The sequence below is a fragment of the Oryctolagus cuniculus genome, chromosome 1, assembly GCF_051225735.1.
Source record: "Oryctolagus cuniculus isolate XC-2025 breed Fujian yellow rabbit chromosome 1, ASM5122573v1, whole genome shotgun sequence".
In the NCBI taxonomy this organism is placed as follows: Eukaryota; Metazoa; Chordata; class Mammalia; order Lagomorpha; family Leporidae; genus Oryctolagus; species Oryctolagus cuniculus.
The window spans coordinates 79660578-79683895 of NC_142867.1; the positions used below are offsets into that span (position 1 = coordinate 79660578).

Here is a 23318-nt window from a genome sequence, read left to right on the forward strand (position 1 = left end):
TGGTCCAGCTTCTGGCTGGTGCCCTGGGAGAGCCATGGAAGATGGCCTGAGTCCTTGGGCTCCTGCACCCACATGAAAGGCACTGATGAGACTCCTGGCTTCTGGTTTGGGCTTGACCCAGACCTGGCCTTTGCAGCCATTTGGGGAGTGAATCAGTGGATGGAGGATATTTCTCTTTCTGTCTCAACTTCTCTCTCTGTAGTTCTGCCTTTCAAAAAAAAATCTTTTTTAAAAAAGTAAATTAGTGATCTTTATGAAAAAATAAATTCACCTGTCTACAGGGCATAACATTAGTCAATATGCCTTAACACCTTCTCCAATGAATTCACCTGTATGTCTTATTAATTCTACACCAAATTATGTCAAATCTTCCAATGCTCTGTTAAGTTAAGTCACCAAGAAGTGTTTTCTGCAATGTAATAACTATCCAACTTATCTACCTGTTTCCACAATTAATCCCTCCTAAGCTATTCTTCCTCACAGAAGCCAGGATGATATTTTAAATATGTATTTATCATTGTGATTTTCTGCTGCTGCTGAAATCCTTGAAATGATTTCTCACTGTACTTCATAGCAAAAAAAACCTAAAATCTTGAATAGATTTTAGGCTATACATGATCCAATCCCTGCTGCCTTCCTTGTCTCTTCTGACACCACTCTCTTGTCTGCTTACCCATGTATAGAACTATACATGTGCTATTTCATCAGCCATAAACATCCTGCCACTATTACCTACTAGTTATTTCTATCTATCAGTTAGGGTTAGTTAATTTTTACTTTTTAAGACTATCTTTGATTACAACAAATATAAATTTTTGTATTTTCATGGTCTTATACTATTTCTTTTTCTTTATATTACTTAACACTGTATGTGTGTGTGTGTGTGTGTGACACCTTTCTCCACTGAAGATTGTTAAGATACATAAGAACTATGAAATGGGATGAACTAACATAGGAACCTAGTCTATTTTTTACTTCAACCTCTTCTGCATCCATTATAATACTGAAAATAGCACTAAAATACTTACCTAATTTAAATGAATTCAGGCAAAGACTGTGATCATTTCCAGCAGCACAGTCTTACTAATGTAGAACAAAAAGTTATACTTATATATTCACTCACAAGGAACTTAGCCATGCAAGATAGCTGAATAAGCAAGATATTGTGTTCAATTTAACAATAATCCAGGTGAAATTAGAAAAGAAATGTAAAGAAGTATCATGGAGAAAAGATCACCAATACCGCTTCTCACATCCCTCCCAAGTAAACTATTCATAGTGTTTTTTTTTTTTTTTTCTTTCTGGCATTTTTACTGTGTGTGTGCATACACGTAAATACACCATATGCACCTAGTAGTTCATATGTTCAAAAAAATTTATTGAAGGCTCTGTGTTTAGCACCAAGTTGGCTCTGAAGATAGCAGATGCATAAGAGTACAAGAAAGCTCACTGTCAAATAGTAAAAGCTGGCTTTAAATGCTATCACAAGGCACTTAGATATTTTATTAAATCATTTTTCCTAAGGAAAGTTTTATAGATAAATACTAACCATTAAAAAGGACTCTTAATGTGGTCTGATCTCCAAAGTGCCAGGATGACAGGATTTTTCATAGCCAGGCTTTTGAAATAAGCTTCATACATCTACTATAAATAAGCACTTGCCCTGTGAGGCACGGAGTGTATCACTGAAGACCTTATAATCTTCTAATGTCAAAGAGTTTTATGCTAAATTTACCTAAGCTTAAAATTATCAGACAACCTGACATACTACATGACATGTGCTCTGCCTGGAATGCTCTTTTCTCTAGAAACTCAGCTTTGTGGGTTCCTACACATGTTCCCATATGTACTAATCCATGTCCTGTTATATTATAATCACATGTTCATTATTTGCCTTTCATTAAACTGTGGACTTCATGAAGATAAGGTAGTATCTTTGTTTCTTTATCGGTATCTCATTGGTAGGGAAATGGGCACATCTTGTGCATTTAACACATGTTTATTGAGGAAGAACTGGAAAAAAGGATGATAGGAATCATTGTAGTTTTGCACTGTAAAATCTAGAAATGGCTATGAGAGAAGCACTGGAGTACCAAAAACATATAGGGACATTCTTTGGTGTCAAAAGTCAAAAAACAAAACATAAAAAAACAGCAACTGCAAAAGCCAAAAGCTATGCAGAAATAAGTCTTGCCCTGTGTCAATATTAATTTAAACATATTAGTCAGAGGCTCCTGGTTTCAATTAAGAACAAGTACTAACAGAAGTAAAGTTATTTCAGATAAACTTCTACTTTTTGCTCTTGGATATGTTATGATATACTTTGGTCTCTTAGCTGATACTTCTGTCCCTCTTCACCTCAGATGACACACTGCTCAGCCCTTTTCAGGAACGTCTGGGAGTGCTCTAAGAATGGGCTGAGAATGCCTAGTGTACAACTTAGGAACTAAGCTCTCATTTGGAAGTCAGGACCTGAGTACAGGCAAATATGTGGCTGAAGATTTTTATGATTCAGTCAGATTTCAGGAGGTTTGAGTTCTTAAGGGAATTCATAAATTTGTTGTTTCAAGACTACCCAAGATGACAAATACTTGCTCAGAAATAACACCCTCACCCCCGGAGGCATGTGCACGGTTAACACTGTGATACATATACCTGTCAGGTCATCAGTGGGCCAGGATCCTAGCTGGCATGCCTTGCAGGTGTACTCATCAAAGACATACTCATTCTCTTTACAAGGTGTACAGGTCCAACAACAGCTGACTTCTCCCTTCCGGATCACCTAAAGCAAGTATTTAAAAATCTTGATTAACTTTTTTTGGTATAGATTTTTAAAAATCCATCAATCCCTTACCCGAATCCTCTGCTTTCCAATGCAGGATGGCCTTTACTATACATCTACATCATTTCAAATTATACTAGGTAGGCTGTATATGCTTTAGTATTATGCTTCAATTATTCTATAATTAAATAAACAGGCTGAGTTTAAGCAATGAATTCAGCATCATCAGGTTGGTTGGTATCAGGATTAATAATTTGATTAAATTCAAATTTTGGGGTGATAAGTTTTGGATATTTGTGTTTGCGCTCATGTATACATACACATACATTTACTTGTGTGTTTATGGAATTGAATTTTCCCCAATATCTGTGCTTTTCCTTTCCTTACATTAAAAAATCAATATAAATAGAACAGATTACACATGCTTGATAGAAACAATTCTAAGAAGATAATCATAATGCATTCCCTTCTCCCTCCTTCAATCCCCCACCTCCCTGCATTTCTTTCCTTAAATTAAGAATTTTTTTTAATTTAAAGATCTGTTTATTTATTTGACAAGAAGAGTTACAGACAGAGGGAGGGAGAGACAGACAGAGAGGTCTTCCATCTGCTGGTTCACTCCCCAGATGGCCACACCGGCCAGAGTTGGGCTGATATGAAGCCAGGATCCAAGAGCTCCTTTCAGGTCTTTCATGTGATGCAGGAGCCCAAGAACTTGGGCCATCTACCCCTGCTTTCCCAGGCCAAGCAGGAAGCTGGATTGGAAGTGGAGCAGCCAGGTTTCAAACAGATACCCATATGGGATGCTGGCATAGTTAGGCAGAGGTTTAACCTACTGTTCCACAGCCCTGACCCCTTGCTCCCTTTATTTACCTTGGCTTGCCTATAATAATTATATAATTGTAAGTAGAAACCACTCTTTATCTTCTAATGTTCAAATATTTTCCCTAATTGTAAAAATAATTGAGAATTTGTATTAAGTAGAAAGATTATGACAGAAGATAAGGTTTTTCTGGAGATAATCTCTGGGCCTCTTTCCACTAAAAATCTGGTTTAACAGTTCAGGTTATTCCTTCCTATATTAGTAGCTTTGCTTTACTTATGATGAAGGTAGAGAAGGTCATTGTGACTATTATATACCTCTTCATCTAATTGATTTTTAAGACAGTAGTACATAATTGAAATAATTTAACAGTTGAACGAATCCCAGATGTTATTCTTTAGATTTCCATGTGCTGTTTTTCCCTATCACTGGTGCATGGATTGCCCTGTGGAATAGAAAACATTCATCAAATGTTCTCACAAATAATTAAAATTGTGATTAATAGCCAGTCACAACAGTGATTACATTTTACAGTCCATGTCTTAGATACTGATTCTATTCATGTCATTTGAAAACAAAATCATCTAGGTATCCATAACCCAGTATAACTGTAACATGGTACATTTTCCTTTACATTTTTTACTGTTCCTGCTATTTACTCTTAAAACTGAAACAATGCAAGTAGGAAACCATGACAAAAGAACCCAAAACATCCTTTTCCTAAAATAATCTTATAAGTGAGGCAAAGTTATTAATAAGACATGACTAATCTAGCTAGAGTATTATTCCTAATAGCACTGACTATTTATAGGATACTCAGTGTATGCCATATGCTGTTATGCCGTTACAGCACTAGAACAGCTTTACATGAGGCATATAGTTTCATATCACTCATATTTTTTAGGGGAGAAAACTGAGGTAGAGTTAGCTCATACAGAATATTAGTGTAAATGAGGGGGTCATATGATATATGCTGGACTTCAAGACTCATGTTTGTAAATATTAAGCCTCACTAGAATATAGACTTCATGATACTTTGAAAAATTCAGGGACATGGATATTGGTGTGGGAATTAAAAGGCACCAGAGTTTTAGTCTTATTTATAGCCATTAAGTAGTTGAGCAGCCTTGAACAGTCTTCCAGCCAGTGCCTAGTTTCTTCAAACCAAGCTTATTGCATTATTAACACTTTGTAGGATTTTTCTGAGAATTAAAAAAATATCACACAGTGATTTGAGAAGTGTAGAACACTCTAAAAACATTACCTATCTTTGTCATTTATATGCATATTAATTCCCATTACATTTCAGGTTCATGGTCAAAAAGTTTTTTTTCAAGTTGATAATTAAACTATCATTGAGTAATTATTAGATTTTGTAATGCAAATAGGTGCATTTCAAACACTGAAAATTCCTTTTCTAGGTCTTAGGAGAGACTGGCAAATAAATGCAGCTGCATTTTTCCCTTTAGAAATAGGCTGACTACCCATGGTTCAGTTTTCATTTGTTTGTGAATTTCAGTTTCTTAACAAGATTGGATCATAGCCTTTTCCAAGAATAATTCCAATATTATAATCTCCTTTAAAATCCAAAATGATAACATATCTTATTCTGATCATTCAGAAATGATTTAAAAAAATTTTTTGCACGTTGAGTTCTATTTAATATTCATTTTAAACACAAGAAGTAGTGACAACTTACTTTCACAACAATTTCCATTTTACCTGAACATTATGGAAGTAGTGATGTTTTCTTTATGAATAAAAATGTTTAACATATGTGAACCTTTGCTATACTAAACCCTTTCATGGAAACCCAGTTTATGATTTTCAGAACAATGTGATAAGATATTGATATTAATAAAGTTGCTATGTTACAACATAAAACTTTATTAAGAAAATATTGCATATGCATATTTAATAGAATGAAAATGAAATCTAGTTAGGAAAACAGAATTCTAGATTTTTAACGAAGACTAAACAAACATTTTTACAAAATAACTGACATTAAAACTATGATAACTGGGGCCGGCGCCGCGGCTTAAAAGGCTAATCCTCTGCCTTGCGGCGCTGGCACACGGGTTTCTAGTCCCGGGGACGCCGGATTCTGTCCCTGTTGCCCCTCTTCCAGGCCAGCTCTCTGCTATGGCCCGGGAGTGCAGTGAAGGATGGCCCAAGTGCTTGGGCCCTGCACCCGCTTGGGAGACCAGGAGAAGCACCTGGCTCCTGGCTTCGGATCAGCGCGGTGCATTGGCTGCAGCGCGCCAGCCTTGGCGGCCATTGGAGGGTGAACCAATGGAAAAGGGAAGACCTTTCTCTCTGAATCTCTCTCACTGTCCACTCTGCCTGTCAAAAACAAAACAAAACAAAACAACAAAAAAAACCAAAACCAAACAAACCAAAAAAAACCTATGATAACTGGAAATCAAATTCTTCCATTGAATAAGTTATTCCAAGTATAATTGTGTAGAAATGTATATAAAGCAATATTTCAAATCAGCCATTCAGCGTAAGTTACATGTTCAAACTGTTCTACTATGAAGGGCCAAAAACAAAGAATATCCATATGGTAATTTATATTATGTGGTCTTTCTGCAGGAAGCCTTGAAAATTACAAACAATCATTATTCTAGGTGAGTCTAAAAAGTTACATGAAAAATTCAATTGCAGGATAATTATCTAGGACACCTAACTCTTTTGTCACTATTTATCAAGGGCAAACTTTTTGCAAAGGCTTGAGTTACAAATACTCTGGTGGGGCTATATAACCTCTAGTGCAACTGAACTATGCAACTCTGCCACTTTATCATGAAAATAGTCATAAATAATACATAGAAATAAGTTTGGTTTTATTTCAGTAATACTTTACAAAAATAGGCAGCAGGGCAGGTTTAGCTTATAGGCCATAATTTATCAGATACTGTTCTATACCATAAGGAGACATATAGAAATTTTCAGATATTCCATAGCTATCAAGCCATTTAGCAGGTACTAATAATTTTAAAAATCTTACTTTGTCTTTCTCTTCCTTCCTTCTGCTTGTAATGCTTTCTACACCTTCAGAACTACCCTTGGAAAACCCTACTATTGATACTGATATATTTAATTTTCAATATTAGTCACTGATCAACAAACATGTCAAATGTTTTCTAAATGGAGGGAAGTTGAAGTTCATTGAAAAGACCAACTGCTCCAGGTTTAGTTGCTGATGGAATGTGGTACTATAGTGTCTTAAAATTTTTTTGGTGAAGAAATAAATTATTTTGATATTATTTTTCCCTAGGGCATTGCACCCACATAGCTAACCTCTTCTCCCTTTTATAAAATTTTATTATCAACTTTTTTTTAAAAAGTTGGTTTTTATTTTCTATAATCATGGTCAGATATGGCTCAACCTAAAAGGAACTTTTCAATATCCTCCAAACTTACCTATCACCTTTGTTCAAAACCAACCACAACTCTGGATTCTTGACAAATGTACATTTTAATTACTAACACATGAAGTTGCAGTTGATTTTGTTGAACTTCTTTATTTTCTCTAATACAACATCTAATTAGTAGATAGGACTGACTGAATCTACTTCTATAATGTTTCTCCCAAATATATCCTTTGCCCCCATTTCATTTTTCTTGTTTCTTCTCTCATTCAGGTCCCTTGTCATTACCTTCACAGTGTCCTTTCATTCTTAATTCTTTCTTTTTTTAAAATAACTCTACTCATGAATTTTCACCCACCACAGCCCAACTTATGTCAACATTTGGTTGAAATCATTCTCTGGCTCTTGTATACCAAAATTAAGTCAAATCTACTTAGGATGACAAAACCATGTACAAATCTGGCTTCAACCTGTTATTTCAGTCTTCTCTTTTACAATAACCATTTAGAGCAATGTGCCCTAGATTATTCACTGTTGTTTCAGAGCAGTTGTTAATTGGCCACTTCTGTACTTTTCTGGTTATTGTTCTGTCTACATAAATGATCACTCTGAAAAATACCCATTTTATGAATCAGCAATGTTTGGCATTTTGTTCAAAATAACCCTCCCTTTCACCCTCTCTTCCTCCCTCCCTACTCATACTTATGAAACCACAGCTCTCATTTTTATTTTTAAATAAAGTTTTCATATTTTATGTGATGCTATTTATCTGTTCCCATGATATATTTCATCACCTAGACTGTAATTGTCTAACAATGAACAGCTCACTTACTTTTACATTCTCAGTAATTAACAATCACATTAACAGACATTTGTTAAACTAATTAATGCTAATGCTAAACTATTTGTTCCCTGAAAACAATGTCTTTGAGACTTGTACAACAGAAAGGGTATAGGCGAACATAGCTCATCAATTTGTTCATTTGGTCAAATCAGACCAACTACTAAGCTTATTGTAGGTGGCATGCTAGATCTCATAATAAATTAAAGACAAAAAAGTAGAAAGAGGAAACCCCACATTACTTCTAACATTAAAGGTTTACAATAGAAAAGGTAGAACAAGTGTCTCAAAATTTTCAAAATAGCTAACAATAATTAACTATGAAATTTACAACAAAAATTAAACACAGACTCCATTTTACCTTTATCTGGCCTTTCTCACATGGTTCACTGCACACTGATCTGATGATGCTATTTTTCTTGGACCACACTTCATCATCATCCATTTTTAATTCTCCATTGTCCCAACTTCCAACATTGATGTAATCAAAATAATCTTTTCCCATTTCCTTGAAATTCATTATTTCATACCTTAGAAATAGGGATATAATAATTATTTGAGTAAAGATATAAATATTTAGCTAGGAAAAGGCAGTAAGTTTCATTCCCCCAAATGTACATATTATCATATAACTAACACTGGAATTTTCCATGATAGTACACTTAGAATAACAACAACAACAACAACAAAAAGTGAAAGTGTTTCACTTTCTCTTGAGAGAACTTTTTTTTATTTCCAAGTTTACACCTGAAATAGAAAATAATCCCATGTGAGAAGGTGACGACCCCAGTAGGATGAAAGACAGTTTTGAAACAACTTCAGGTTGAAGTTTAAACAAGGACTACTGTTGGGCTTCTAAAAAAGTGTATAAAGGCTTTTGTCTCCACTCAAATAAAAATGATAAAATTTTCCGTTGTTTACCAAGTAAGAAACTTAGTAAATCTCATTTTTCGCATTAGAGAATATGGGGTAGTTTAGATTGGACCTAATTTTATCTTTCTTATTTTGCCCATTATCAAAGGTCTAATTCATTGCATTAAAGAAATATCCCAAGTGATGTTAAAGACAAATCTAAAGCACCTCATACAGTATAAAAATTCTGGAAAAGTAACATGTGTATTCCAACCTTTATTAGCTATTATTTTTAATTTGAATTTAAAGCTAAACATGTAAAGAGGGAAACTCAATGTGCTTAATTATAAGCCTTTTGTCACTTGTAAGAGCATTTCTAGAGAAGCATTTCTGAAACACTTTTCCCACGTGAGGACACTGGAGAGCATCACTACCCTGTGTCTGTTCTTACAGATACGACTTAGGTACCACACAGCACCCTGTGATTCTACCCTGTGTCTCACAGTAGTGGCAGACAGGCTGTTATAAATGCCTCCTCCAACCTTCCATGCTTGGTACAGTTAGCTATCTGGAAATTCATGTGGATGGAAAATTTTCTAACTTTTGAGTTCCAGTAACCAGTTTACCAATGCTTGATACAAAAGAGCTAAGAACAAACCTGATATCAATGTTGAAACCCATATTATAAAAGGATGTCATTCAATTTTCATCCCTACCACAGTCGTTTTTTTTTTTTTTTTTTTTTTTTTTTTTTCACTGTAGGATGTTTTTCAGAGTCCCATCTCTGTTTTGTGGCTGTTTGGGAGCTTAGAGATTATCCTGCAGTGTCTTATTTGCAGACTGTAGCACTTTTGGGTAACAGTTTAACCTGCACTTCTAAATCAAAAGTATCAGTTGATGGGTTCCTTTCCTTTCCACTCTGTCATTTATCTCATGGTAGGTGAGCCTGCAATGAGTTGAGATATTACTGCAAGGCACTGAAGTGCAAAGAAGTCATGCATTATATCTTTGGTGACTTCAAATATGTAGGCTTCTAAGTCTTCAAAAGGTGACCTTCGGTGAGCAAACAACTTTTATACATTACCAACTGGGAAAAAGAAGGAAATGTTGATGTCAGGAAGCTTCTTTCTTTGCTACTACTGATTTGAAGATATATGAAGATTCCACTTCTCACTCAAAAATGAAGTGTCAACCGCATTTCTACCAGTTTTTCACTCTGACAAAATCTAGTTCAAATTCTTAATTTTGTGGATAGCAGAGGCTCTTTGAGGTTAATTAGTAAGACATAGATCACAGTCTCTGTGAGCCTCAGATCAGAGAACTGAATGAAGCCTTTGGATCTCAAATTTGCTATGAATTTTTCTCCACCAAATTGTTCCAACTCTACTCAATATAGCTAAGAGAGATAAATTTTCCACTGCCAAAATATAATAACAATTTGAACCGCTTTACATTTTAAGGCTCTTATATCTATGTCTCTTTCATTTAATGTGCAAGAAATGGTATAAAGTGAAGGGGATCAGGTTTGAAAAATAAATGAGAAAACTTTAAAGAGATGAATATATCATATTTGAGAGGTAAATGACTTCAAGAAAATTTAAGTTTTAATTTTGGTTCTACTAAATTAACCTATTACAACTATATTGCAATTGATTCTTGCCTATAAGACAAACCCAAAGATCTATTATGATTAATGGTTATAGCTGTCAAGATTTAAGTTTGACTTAATCTTCAGTAGAAGTATCTCAAAAACAGAAACAGATAATAATATTTTTTTGAAGATTCAGTTATTTATTTCAAAGGCAGATTTAGAGAGAGAGAGAGACGGAGAAAGAGACAGAGGGTCTTCCATCTTCTGTTCACTCCCCAAATGGCTGCAATAGCCCCAGCTGGGCCAGGCCAAAGCAAGGAGCCAGGAACTTATTCTGGATCTCCCACATGGGTGCAAGGACTTGGGCCATTTTCCTTTGCTGCCCCAGACACATTAGCAGGGAGCTGGATTATAAGTGGAGCAGCCTGGGGCCGGCACCGTGGCTCACTTGGTTAATCCTCCACCTGAGGCACCGGCATCCCATATGGGTGCCGGGTTCTAGTCCCGGTTGCTTCTCTTCCAGTCCAGCTCTCTGCTGTGGCCTGGGAGGGCAGTGGAGGATGCCCCAGGTGCTTGGGCCCTGCACCTGCATGGGAGACCAGGAGGAAGCACCTGGCTCCTGGCTTTGGATCGGCGCAACACCGACCATGGTGGCCATTTGTGGAGTGAACCAATGGAAGGAAGACCTTTCTCTCTGTCTCTCTCTATGACTGTCTAAAACTCTATCTGTCAAATAAAAAAAATATATAAAAAAAGAAGTGGAGCAGCCTGGACTTGAACCAGTGCCCACATGGGATACAGGTAAACAGGTGATGGCTTAACCTGCTGTGCCACACCACTGGCCCAAAATAATTCTGTACAAAATAGAGTCTTCTCTTATGACTTGGTAGGCATTCTTTTAATTTTCACAGATAGTTATAGATTTTATTCTCCATAAAAAGTAAAAGAGAATATTTCAAAACTCTCATTTAAGTGTTTGGTAGAATTAAACACATAATGACTTCCTACAATGTTTACCCATTATTTAAACTAGAGTCGTGTTTTAGTTTTCCAAATAGAGCAGCAAATAGGATATTATGTTTCTTTTTTATATATAAATTTATATCTTTTTAAATTTATTTATTCATTTGAAAGGCAGAGTTAGAGATGCAGGGGCAGAGAAAGAGAGAGAAAGAGAGGATCCAGGAACTTCTTCTGGCTCTTCCACATGCATGCAGGGCCCCAAGGACTTGGGCCATCCTCTACTGTTCTTCTAGGTGCATTAGCAGGGAGCTGGATGGGAAGGGGAGCCTCTGGCACTTGAACCAGTGCCCAAATGGGATGCCGGCACAGCCGGCAGCAGTCCCACCAGCTATGACACAGTGCAGGATGCTCTACATTATGTTCCTTTTGAGGACTTTTGTAGAGATCCAAACTGTACATATTCAGTGTCAGAAGCAATGTTCCCCTGTCATCCCAACCACATGACACTTAGGTATAAATCCTTCCAGACCAGTTTCCTGATTTTCCCCTATTCTCCCCACTCTCATTCTGGTCTCCCTCCCCCTTCTCATTTCTCCCTCTCCCCATCTACTCCTGTTGCTCTCTCCCCTCCCTTCCCCATCCAACCTCCCCATCTCTCACTTTCTCTCCTCTCTTCTCTATCTCTTTCTCTTTCTCTGGTTTCTGCATCTCCATGCTCCTGAGATGCTTCCTCATCACAATGTATCCCTATGAAATCTGTCTGTATTTCTTCCCTCTTTTCCCTCTCTCCTTGCCTCACAAACTCCATCTCTTCCTCTGACCACAATTCAGAGCTGAAGTAACCTGAATAATTTTTTTAAAAAAATTCATTTATCTTCCACAAAAATCAAAGAAACAAAATGTATCCCAACAAGAACAAGAAGATATTCTATTAAATCACTTAAAACAAACTAGAGGAAAGCAGGGTTAAGTTGAGCAGAAATAATGAAACTTCCGAATGTTTAAAACTTGGACCAGCGCTGTGGCTCACTTGGTTAATCCTCTGCCTGCGGTGCTGGCATCCCATATGGGCGCCAAGTTCTAGTCCAGGTCACTCCTCTTCCAGTCCAGCTCTCTGCTGTGGCCCGGGAGGGCAGTGGAGGATGCCCCAAGTGCTTGGGCCCTGCACCTGCATGGGAGACTGGGAGGAAGCACCTGGCTCCTGGCATTGGAACGGGGCAGTGATGGCCATATAGCGGCCATTTGGGGGGTGAACTGATGGAATGAAGACCTTTCTCTCTATCTCTCTCACTGTCTTTAACTCTACCTGTCAAATAAGTTTAAAAAAAGAAAAATAAAAGCCAAATGGTTAAAACTCTAAAAATCAGAGTAGGTTTCCTAAGAAGAGTCTTCCTTTTTCCAATGGGCTGAAGTAAGGTTATTGCCAGGGGAATAATTGAATAGGGCATTATAAGAGTATTGGATTAATGTGGTTTTTAAGATTCTCTCAATCTATAATTCTGATGATAAGGTACTTTATTTTTTTAAATATTTTATTTATTTGAAAAGTAGAGTTACAAGAGAAAGGTCTTCCATATACTGGTTCATTCCCCAAAGATGAGCTGATCCAAAGTCAGGAGCCAGGAGCTTCCTCAGGGTCTCCCACACAGGTGCAGGGACCTCCTCCACTGCTTTCCCAGGCCACAAGCAAAGAGCTGAATTGGAAGAGAAGCAGCTGGGACAAGACCGGGTGCCCATATGTGATGTGGGCACTGCAGGTAGAGGAAGGCTCAGCCTATAGCATTGGTCCTGATGTTAAGGTACTTTTAGAAACTGTAATCTATAAATATGCACTAACTTGTTTAAGTTTTTCATAATAGACACTCCAAGCCCTGGTCCAAACAATAAAGCAAATGTATTGAACTGTGCCTTTTCTACCATAGGCAGTGAACAACTGAAAATGTAATATAAGAAAAAAGAACAAAAATCTAAGGTAAGTTCTCATTTGAAGTATGTATCTGAGAACTGATTATTGTCCTTTCATTATTACTAATAGACTATGCAATCATGGCCATTTCTCTCTCTCTCTTTCTCTCTCTCTCTCTCTCCTCTCTTTTCCTGAGACTCAGTTTTCTTCCCAGGAAATGGTGCGATAGTCTATGATCCTTGTATGAGCAAAACCATATATTAATAATCCATGAGCAAACAAGACCAGAGTTGGCAATTTCTATTGTTCTGGCCTCATTTTCCACTTGCCCATATGTTTTGGTTTCTTTCTTCATCTTTTCCTGAATTATTCTTAATCTTTTTTTAAATACTTATTTATTTATTTGAAAGAGTTACACAGAGAGAGAAGGAGAGGCAGAGAGAGAGAGAGAGAGAGAGAGAGAGAGAGAGGTCTTCCATCCGCTGGTTCACTCCTCAATTGGCCACAATGGACGGAACTGCACTGGTCTGAAGCTGGGAACTGGGAGCTTCTTCTGGGTCTCCCACATGAGTGCAGGGGCCCAATGACTTGGGCCATCTTCTGAAGATTTCCCAGGCCATAGCAGAGAGCTGGATTGGAAGTAGAGCAGTCGAGACTTGAACTGGCACCTATCTGGGATGCTGGCACTGCAGATGGCGGCTTTACCCGATTAAGCCACAGAGATGGCCCCTTGGCTAATCATTTTTAAAATGTTTTTGTATTTTTATCCCTCTTTTGGGTTCTTAACTATTCATCTTTGTTACAAAATCTAGTCATTTATGGTGGTCATTTGGTCTAGTGATTAGAACTCTGTTACATTTGACACTTGAATTTGGCTCCAAATTCCAGCTTCCTGCTATTGAAGACCCTGCAAAGTGGTGGTGATAACTCAAGTAACTGAGTCCCTGACAGCCATGCTGAACACCTGGATTAAATTCGTGGCTCCCAGCTTTGTCCCCAAGTCCAATTCAGGCCATTGTAGGTGCTTGGGGAGTGAACCAGTACTTGAGAGCTTTCTCTCTCTTTTCCCCATAAATAAAACAAATAAATAAATATTTTTGCAAAATTTAGTGGTTTTTTAAGGGATGACAATATGAATTCTTATCTTATTCCATGTGGAGTCATTTAATGAAAGCTATTAAGAGAGTTACTCCTATAAAATTCTTTACCTTTTCCTGTAAGGAATTTTTTCCCAAATACTTTAGATTCATAAATCTATACCACTCACAATATACTTTTTTAAATTTTGCATTAAATAGTTACTGGTGCTCAGTCTGGTGTTCACTCTCCATGTTTCTCTTGTCCAGTTATGATCAATCCCAGGCAGCAACCAGACCTCTTAAACCTTAGTTCTCAATGTAGTCTATAACCCAGAGGTCAACAAACTTTTGCTATGAAAGAATATGAATGTGAACATGTTCCAAAAGACTTTACTTGTAAAATAGGCCTAAGAATTGATTTGGCCACACAATAGAGTTCACTAATCTGTGATCTAGACCACTGGATAGTAAATAATAAAGTTCTATATTTCTGAATTTCTGTAATTCTGTATTTCTGTAATTCTGAAACACATAAAACTCTGAAAACTGAATTTTTTTCTTAACTCACTTGGCAACAAAAGAAGACCTTTTCTGGTTTCTGGAGATTCCTCAGAAACCTGAATATAACCCTACCATTCAACCCAGCTATCCCACTCCTTGGAATTTACCCAAAGGAAACAAATTGGCAAACAAAAAAGCTGTCTGCACATTAATGTTTATTGCAGCTCAATTCACAATAGCTAAGACCTAGAACCAACCCAAATGCCCATCAACAGTAGACTGGATAAAGAAATTATAGGACATGTACTCTATAGAATACTATACAGCAGTCAAAAACAACGAAACCCAGTCCTTTGCAACAAATGGAGGAATTTGGAAAACATCATGCTGAGTGAAATAAGCCAGTCCCAAAGGGACAAATATCATAAGTTCTCCCTGATCAGCGACAACTAACTGAGCACCAAAGGGGAAACTTGTTGAAGTGAAATGGACACTATGAGAAACAGTGACTTGATCAGCTCTTGTCCTGACGGTTGATGTACAATGTAATACTTTATCCATTTTAGTATTTTTTTTGTTCTAGTACCATTGGTTGAACTCTGTAATTAACACACAATTATTCTTAGGGGTTTAAATTTTAACTGAAAAGTGATCCCTGTTAGGAATTTGGAAAACATTATGCTGAGTGAAATAAGCCAATCCCAAAGGGACAAATACCATATGTTCTCTCTGATAGGTGACAACTAACTGAGCACCAAAAAGGAAACCTGTTAAAGTGAAATGAACACTACAAGAAACAGTGACTTGATCAGCCCTTGCCCTGACTGTTGATGAACAACTTAATATGTTATCCCTCTTAGTATTTTTTTTTGTTTGTTCTACTTAATACTTTTGGTTGAATACTGTAATCAATACACAATTCTTAAGTGCTGAAACTTAATTGAAAAGTGATTGCTGTTAAATATAAGAGTGGGAATAAGAGAGGGAAGAGATGTGCAATTCGGGACATGCTCAAGCTGACTTACCTCAAATGGTAGAGTTAGAAACATGCTAGGGGATTCCAATTCAATCCCATCAAGGTGGCATGTACCAATGCCATCTCACTAGTCCCAGTGATCACTTTCTGTTCACAATTGATCATAATGATAGGACTAAGAACCAAAGGGATCACATAAACAAGAATAGTGTCTGCAAATACTAGCTGATAGAATCAAAAAGGGAGGAAAAAAAAAAAGAAAGAAAAACAAGACCTTTTCTGAACTAAATAGTGTCGAAACTTAAACTGAACTCTCATGAGGCTATTTATAGCCAATCACACCTAGTGTGAACATTCAAATGTTTTTCTGCGGAAATAATACTGTTTTGATTAAGGAATTCTGAGCCATAGTATATTGGGAGGCATTATAAGACTATAAAAGTTTTGTAAATTCAAAAATTCTAGATTCTCTAACACATTTGGCACCACAGTTTTCACTGAAGAATTGTGGGCACATAGCAATCTCATCAGATATAAGGCTTAAAAACAATGATTAAAATGTAATCTCCAACAATCTGTAAGTGCAAAGGCCAGAATGAACTGCTAACTCCCTTAGCCCCTGTGACTGGTGTTTCAGGGGAATCCATAATAACCCTGTGTTCCTTGCTTGGCTAGGGACATCTTTGATCCAGCAGAGCAGTGACTTTTATTCTACAAAAATAAGAGCATAATGCCTAAAAATAAATTTCTCAAAGAACAGTGGGTTTCTTATTTTGATCCCCGTTAATGATATGGCAGAGTGTTGTATCAGGTTAGGATTTAATGCCCAGGAGACCAAGCTAGAATCTTGACCCTATCATTTATGATACTGTCTTTGGGAAAACCATTTAATCTCTGTGGGTCTCTCTTTATTTATCTAGAAAAGACAGTCATAATATTATTGACCTCATAGGATGGAAAATTAGAATACTGAGTTAGTGTTTGGCTCAGATCATTTACTCAATAAATGCTAGTTTTCATTTTGGGTAAATGCAACTGGATTTGCAAAAACTTGAAAACCTTTTCCTATGTCTAGTCTATGCCCTCAGAGGCCAACTTGGACAATTAATGTGTTACTGTAATACCCAAAATTAGTAAAGTATGGATAGACTCTCAACAATCATGCATCCCAAGAAGTTGTTTGCACAATTTTATGTATGTTACTCTTAAAGAGTACCTACTAATTTCATCTGAGTCTTGAAGGGATTAATACTCCAGAAAAGGTTAAGAACCAATGTCCTGGAAGAACCCCATGACAGCATGTTTAGAGGACTGAGCATGAGGCAATGATGTTCTGTCTCATCCATTAAGGTTTTTGATTGAAATAGAGCTGAGCCATTAGAGACATTTCCTCACTAATTGGCTTAGGTACCTGTCATGGAAACTTTTGAGCTGGTGAAGAGACAGTCATCAAAGTCTATCAGCAAGTCCTGAGCTGATGCCAGTGCTCCTGAGATGCAAACAGTAATCATAAATCCATTGCATATATCAGAGCTGAGGTCTTGACCTGAACCAAAGACTGAGCACATTGGTTAACCTTCCCCAAGAAGATTTACAACAAATACAGTTTCCTTTGGCCCTAACAAAATGCTTGCATTCCCTCACTTGACCCCCCATGGACACAATGAAAAATTAACAAGTAAAGAATAATGTGTGAAAAGTCAGTTTTCCTTGGCAAACAGTCTGCCTGTAGCAATTCTCTTCAATTTTCTAGAAAAGATAAAATATCTGGGTTTGAGCTTGACTATATGACTTGGAATTAGCTGTCACTTAGCATTCCAGTGTGTGAGATGGTAACACCTGTTCTGGGACAAGCTCCAGCTCACTTCAGAGTATGGAAATGTGTTGAACTAACAATACTGGTAGAATATGTGCGCACATGGCTGTGAGTTGTGGAGGGCCTCACGAGATCTTTTCTTGGCAGAGTCAACTGCAAACCAAATGTATAGACATTTTCCCAAGCACAGCTGTTAAACATAAGCTATTGGTGGAAGAGTACTTGGGGTTTTGCAATGGGAGAGAAAAGGACCCTAATTGTTCAGTGCAAAGCAAAAAAGAAGACCCAGTACTATCACAGCTCAGAATATAATTTCAATGACATTATCTATATGGATTAAAAGTCTTCTGGAAAGAGTCACTTATGAATTTGCAGTATGAGACAGATTTGAATTCTGGTAATTTGTGGATGCCTAGTCATTTCTCTGTAAGCTAACCTGTAATTATGAGTAAATACATATTTCTTAGTCCCATCTCTATAGATAATAAAGGGCCAGACTTAAGAGAAAAGGAAAATCTAGTCCTCAACAAGGAAGAAAGTGCTTCAGCTAAAGGATAATAAAGTAAAATGTGAGTTTTCACTCACTGTACATAGAGCACACCAAATCATATCCCATTAGCCCTATCTCTGGATTACCAGAAACCGAATTGTTTCTCATTCAGAATAGTTCTATTACCAAAGATGATGAACAGCATACAGGAAATAATCTGACAAAATGTACAGAGAAAACACAGAGGTTGCTTTTGTTTATCTCTGTCAATGTGAGGCTCCTGCCTCTAACAGTCTTTGAAATGTGCTGATGACACCAAAACACATTTTGAGCATTAGCAGCCATGATTTTCCCTGACCTCAGGAAATGTGCCTTGCCTCTATGTCTTTGTTCAATTTGGGAGGATAAGATCAGACAAAAAAAAAAAAAATGGCCAGCAAGCCTAGAAAACTACTAAGGAGAGAAACCACAAAGGAGAGAAACCACCATCTTAAGGTCTAGAGGTAGCTGTTTAGGCTCCATTGTCTAGAAAAGAACTATAATAATACCTTCCTGGAGAATCTCCATTTTCATCAAATAGGATCATATCTCCAGAAACCCCAGTAAAGTTGGTTTTCATCAGGGAATCCAAAAGTTTCCGTCCATCAATCGGCTTCATTGCATCACAGAGTCCTGCATAGCCTGGACAGAGGGACATCTGCATGTTGTGGAGCCCATAGGCCATGGAATAGATTGCGTTGATCACAAATCCCATCTTGGAGTCTTGAACATGATGTGTTCTCAGAGTCAGAGAACCTGTTGGGAAACAAATAAAGGATTAACTTTCAAAATTAAGTCTACTGTACCTATAGCTATAGACTAAATCAATACAGAATGCACTAGAGCAATTTTTTGCTAGTTAGAACCAGAAGCAATACTAAGGAACAGATGCCAACATGGTATGGTCAATTATTGTCTTGTATTTTCAGGTTTTTCTTTCAAAACCCTTAAGATCTAAATTACCAACAATAGCAAGACTCATTTTCTACAGGAACCAAATTCTGGGGATGAATGCAATATAGTACTGTATTTCTGTACAACAAAACTTATCTTGAGAGTGGAATAATTTTCCTAGTGTCTTGTGATAGTATATCCTTTTGGTTCAGAAATTATGAACAAATCTCTAGTTTCTAAACTATTAAATATTCTTAGCTGAGCAAATTAGATCCTCTACCATCTGGCCTCAACTTACTTATTTAGATTTATTGCGCACTACTTCTCCAATCTCAAAACATATGGTCTCCATGAACTAACCTATTTGGAACTTATGAAACATTATCTAGCATTTAAGCCTCATTAATTAATTAATCAATTAAATAACATTATTGAAGTCAGAGTGTATATAAAGTTGTGTAATTGGTGATCTTGGATGAAAATAGAAATGATTGGTCATGGATTCTGCACTTAAGAAATTTGTCTAGTAATAGTTCTAATTATCTTATTTATTTCCTCACATTCAAATTATAAAGTTCTGGGAGAAAAATGTTGCAGGACAAAGCATTAACTAGTACAGATATTCCTTCTATGTTCTTTGAGACAAAATAGGAAGGCTAAAATTTATTGAGTATGCAGAAGAGATGTAGGATATGAGGGAAGACATAGGGCTTCACATTCTTTTTATTAGATAAATGTTATCTTAATTTTCTTTTTTTAAAATTTTCTGCCAGGAAAATGGAATGAAAATGGGATAAAGGAGAAAATTTAGCAAATATTGTAGTAGAATACTAACAGTTGATGGTGACTTAGTCCAGGGCAGGATTCTGATTATATTTTGAAAGCAGAGTGAATTGGATGTGCCAATAGATTGGGTATGAAGTATTAAGGAAAAAGAAGAACCAAGGAAGGACCCAGGAATTCAGTTTAAGCAACTAGATGAATTCAAGAACTCATGACAAGTGGAAAAATAGGATGGTGGGATTAGGAACCCAAGTGCTATTAAACAGGGAGATAGTTTATTGGGAAAATGCAATAGATCAGCCAACGGATATTAGTAACTGTGTTTTGGGTGAAACAGTAAATGTGGTGTGAACTATTCAGACTCATACCCATTTTGAAAGTAGAGCTGGCATGACCAGCTGTTTGGTCAGATCTGTCATAGGTATTAGCTCTGGATTGAGTCATTTGTCATGTCCTTAAAATATTTTTCTCTAAGGTTCTGCATGTACTCATTTTAAATTCTATATTCTTTCCAATGATTCAAATATCATATATGTGAGGATTCCCCAACACTATAACAGTAAAAGTATAAGGTATTATTCTCTTTTTCTTTTTTTTAATATTTATTTGGGGGCTGGTGTTGTGGCTTAGTGATGCTTATATCCCATATGGGTGCTGGTTATAGGCTCAGCTGCTCCACTTCCAATCTACCTCTTCGTTAATGAGCCTGGGAAAACAGTGCTCAAGTCACTGGGCCCTGCACCCATGTGGGAGACCTGGAAGAAGCTCCTGATTCCTGGCTTCAGTCTGGTCCAGCCACAGCTGTTGCAGCCATTTGGGGAGTGAACCAGCAGATGGAAAATCTCTCTGTGTGTGTCTCTTCCAATCTCTGTGTAACTCTGACTTTCAAATAAATAAATAATTTTTTGTAAAAAAAAAAAAAAGATGTGTTTGGAAGGCAGAGTGACGGAGAGAGGAGAGATAGACAGAAAGATCTTCCATCTACGAGTTCACTCACCAAAAGATTGTAAGAGCTAGGCCTGTGCCAGCCTAAAACCAGTCAGGAATTCCACCCCAGGCCCCACATAGGTGTCAGAGGCCCAAGTACTTGAGTCATCTTCTGCTGCATACCTAGGAGCATTAGAAGGAACCTGGATCAGAAGTGCAATAACTGGGACTCAAACCAGTATTTCAATCTGAGAGGCTGTTGTTGTATATGGCAATTTAACCTCCTGTACTATAACACTGGCTCCAGGTATCATTTTCAATGTGATATAGATATTATTGCAATTAATCCTTATGACATCCAAATGAGATTTGTGCTAGTTTTATGAGGGAATACAGTATAGAGTGATAGACTAATTTCCCCAGTTTCACACAGCTAATAACTTGCATAACGGGATTTAAGACCAAGCAGTCTGGCTCTAGAATCCATGTCTCTCAACAGGATGTTTCACAGCTTCTGAAATCTAAATCCAATTGAACTTCAGTAATTTCCTGAGGAACTCTGACCCTTAACATCTTTTTACTGAATTCATTCTATAACTCATCTAATTTGAAATGCCCTCTTGTATCTCCCCTACCCATTGCTTTTTCTGCCAGCCCCACCCATAGAATGCAGATGTCCTAAACAGCACTCTGGCCTCATAATCAGCCCTTAAGGCATGCGGATCCGGCTGAAATGCCCATGAGAGTATTTCAGGCATGGAAAGCCAAGACACTCTGGGGAAAAAACAAAACAAAACAAAACAAAACAAAACAAAACAAAACAAAACCTAAATGAAAGATCTCCACGAGTGAGATCCCAGTGGAAAGAATGGGTCATCAAAGAAGGAGGTACCTTTTTCTGAAGGGAGGAAAGAACTTCCACTTTGGCCATGACCTTGTCTAAAAATTATCAGAGTCAGTGAACTCAGGGGGCTTCCATATCCTTGGCAGCTCATGACAAGAGCCTAGGTTGATTACTGATGCCATAAACAAGAGTGTCAATTTGTTAAGTCAACAACAGAAGTCACTGTGCACTTCCTCCTCATGTAGGATCTTTGTCCTTAGTGTGCTGTACATTGAGATTTAATGCTATAACTAGTACTCAAACAGTATTTTTCAATTTATGTTTCTGTGTGGGAGCAAACTGTTGAAATCTTTACTTAATGTAAGCTAAACTGATCTTCTGTATATAAAGAGAATTGAAAATGAATCTTGATGTGAATGGAAGGGGAGAGGGAGTGGGAAAGGGGAGGGTTGTGGGTGGGAGGGAAGTTATGTGGCGGGGGGGGAAGCCATTGTAATCCATAAGCTGTACTTTGGAAATTTATATTCATTAAATAAAAGTTTAAAAAAATCTTAATTTTGGTTCTTGGAAATTTTTAAATAATTTAGATGTTTGTATTTTACATTTATGAATACAACACCAAAGTATAAAAGTTAAAAATTATAAAATGAAAAACTCTTCTCCTTCTTGCTTCCAGACATGTAATGTTTCTCTTTGGAGGCAACCATTCTCAAGATGGGATATGAAATATGCTAACTCTACTATTCCCTCAAGACCTAACAAATTAATTGATAAATATTTACATAGGCATATAAGTGTCATCTCATGACTGAAGGTATACACACACACTAGTCTAGTCTACATCCTGGTTTTAACACCATATTTTGGATCTTGAAGTTCCTTTCATGTTGGTACACATATAGGTATTACATTATTTTTCTGGATGTACAGTATTCTTTTGAATAGATACAGCATTATATATTTAACTAGAACCAGAGCACTTTATAATTTTTATATTAATGTTTTACTTACTTGAGAAGTAGAAACACACAAACACTCAAGTGCTCAAGGGGAGAAAAAAGAGTGAGAGAGAGTTCCCATCACTGATTTACTCCCTAAATGCCCACAATGGCTGGAACTTAGCCAGGGCAAGAACCAGGCATTGGGGATGCAATATGGGTCTCCTACATGGTGGCAGGAACTCAGTTCCCTAAGCCATTACTAATGGCTCCCAGGGTCTGCATTAGTAGGAAGATGGAGTAAGGCTGCAGAGCCAGGATGTATTCCATTGTGGGGTGTGGGTATGTTTACTTCTAGGTTAAATGCCTGCTTCCCTAATTTCTTATGAGTTACTAAAACAGTCTTTTAGCATATTTTACCACCCTTAATCTTGTCCTGCTCTAATCTATGTATTCCCATTGTATGCATATAGAAAGTGTCCTTTCTAAATCATAAAACTGATTTTGTTAGGCAATTAAAACCATTTAGTTGCTTCTGTCCCGTTTATAGCCAAATTATACTTGCAATACCTTGTTCTGATCTTTGAGACCTTTCTTATTCTGGCCTCAATCAACTTCCTTCTTCATTTGTAGCCATTATACACCAGTTATTCAGAGCATTTTGTAGCCATATAGTAAATTCTTCTCTTGTATATGTATTTGGCCCTCTGTACATTTTACTGTATATACCTGGACCATACATTCTTTCAGATTTTCTACTTGCCAATTTCTGTGCACAACAGAACTTACCTGCACTCAGAAATTGCTCCTGACCCTCCTCTAATACAGAGTTAAGTTTCTTCTTTTTTTTTGTGGCGCCAGATACCTAAGTATCTATATGTCCACCATTAGCCTATATT

General features: G+C 37.1%; 1 protein-coding gene across 4 annotated transcripts in view; it reads right to left on the bottom strand.

Annotated features, from left to right (window-relative positions):
* Positions 1 to 23318, bottom strand: part of GRM5 (glutamate metabotropic receptor 5) — a 557227-nt gene that overhangs the window by 89398 nt on the left and 444511 nt on the right. For all 4 annotated transcript variants that reach the window (XR_007909731.3, XM_051820841.3, XM_051820823.3 and 1 more), the window contains exons 5-7: positions 18543 to 18789; positions 8182 to 8350; positions 2656 to 2782 (exon numbers count right to left, since the gene is read on the bottom strand). Coding sequence is in view for 3 of the 4 variants with exons in the window: in XM_051820841.3 (XP_051676801.2) it covers positions 2656 to 2782; positions 8182 to 8350; positions 18543 to 18789 (543 nt within the window). In the remaining variant the exon portion in view is untranslated. The remainder of the gene's footprint in view (positions 1 to 2655; positions 2783 to 8181; positions 8351 to 18542; positions 18790 to 23318) is intronic.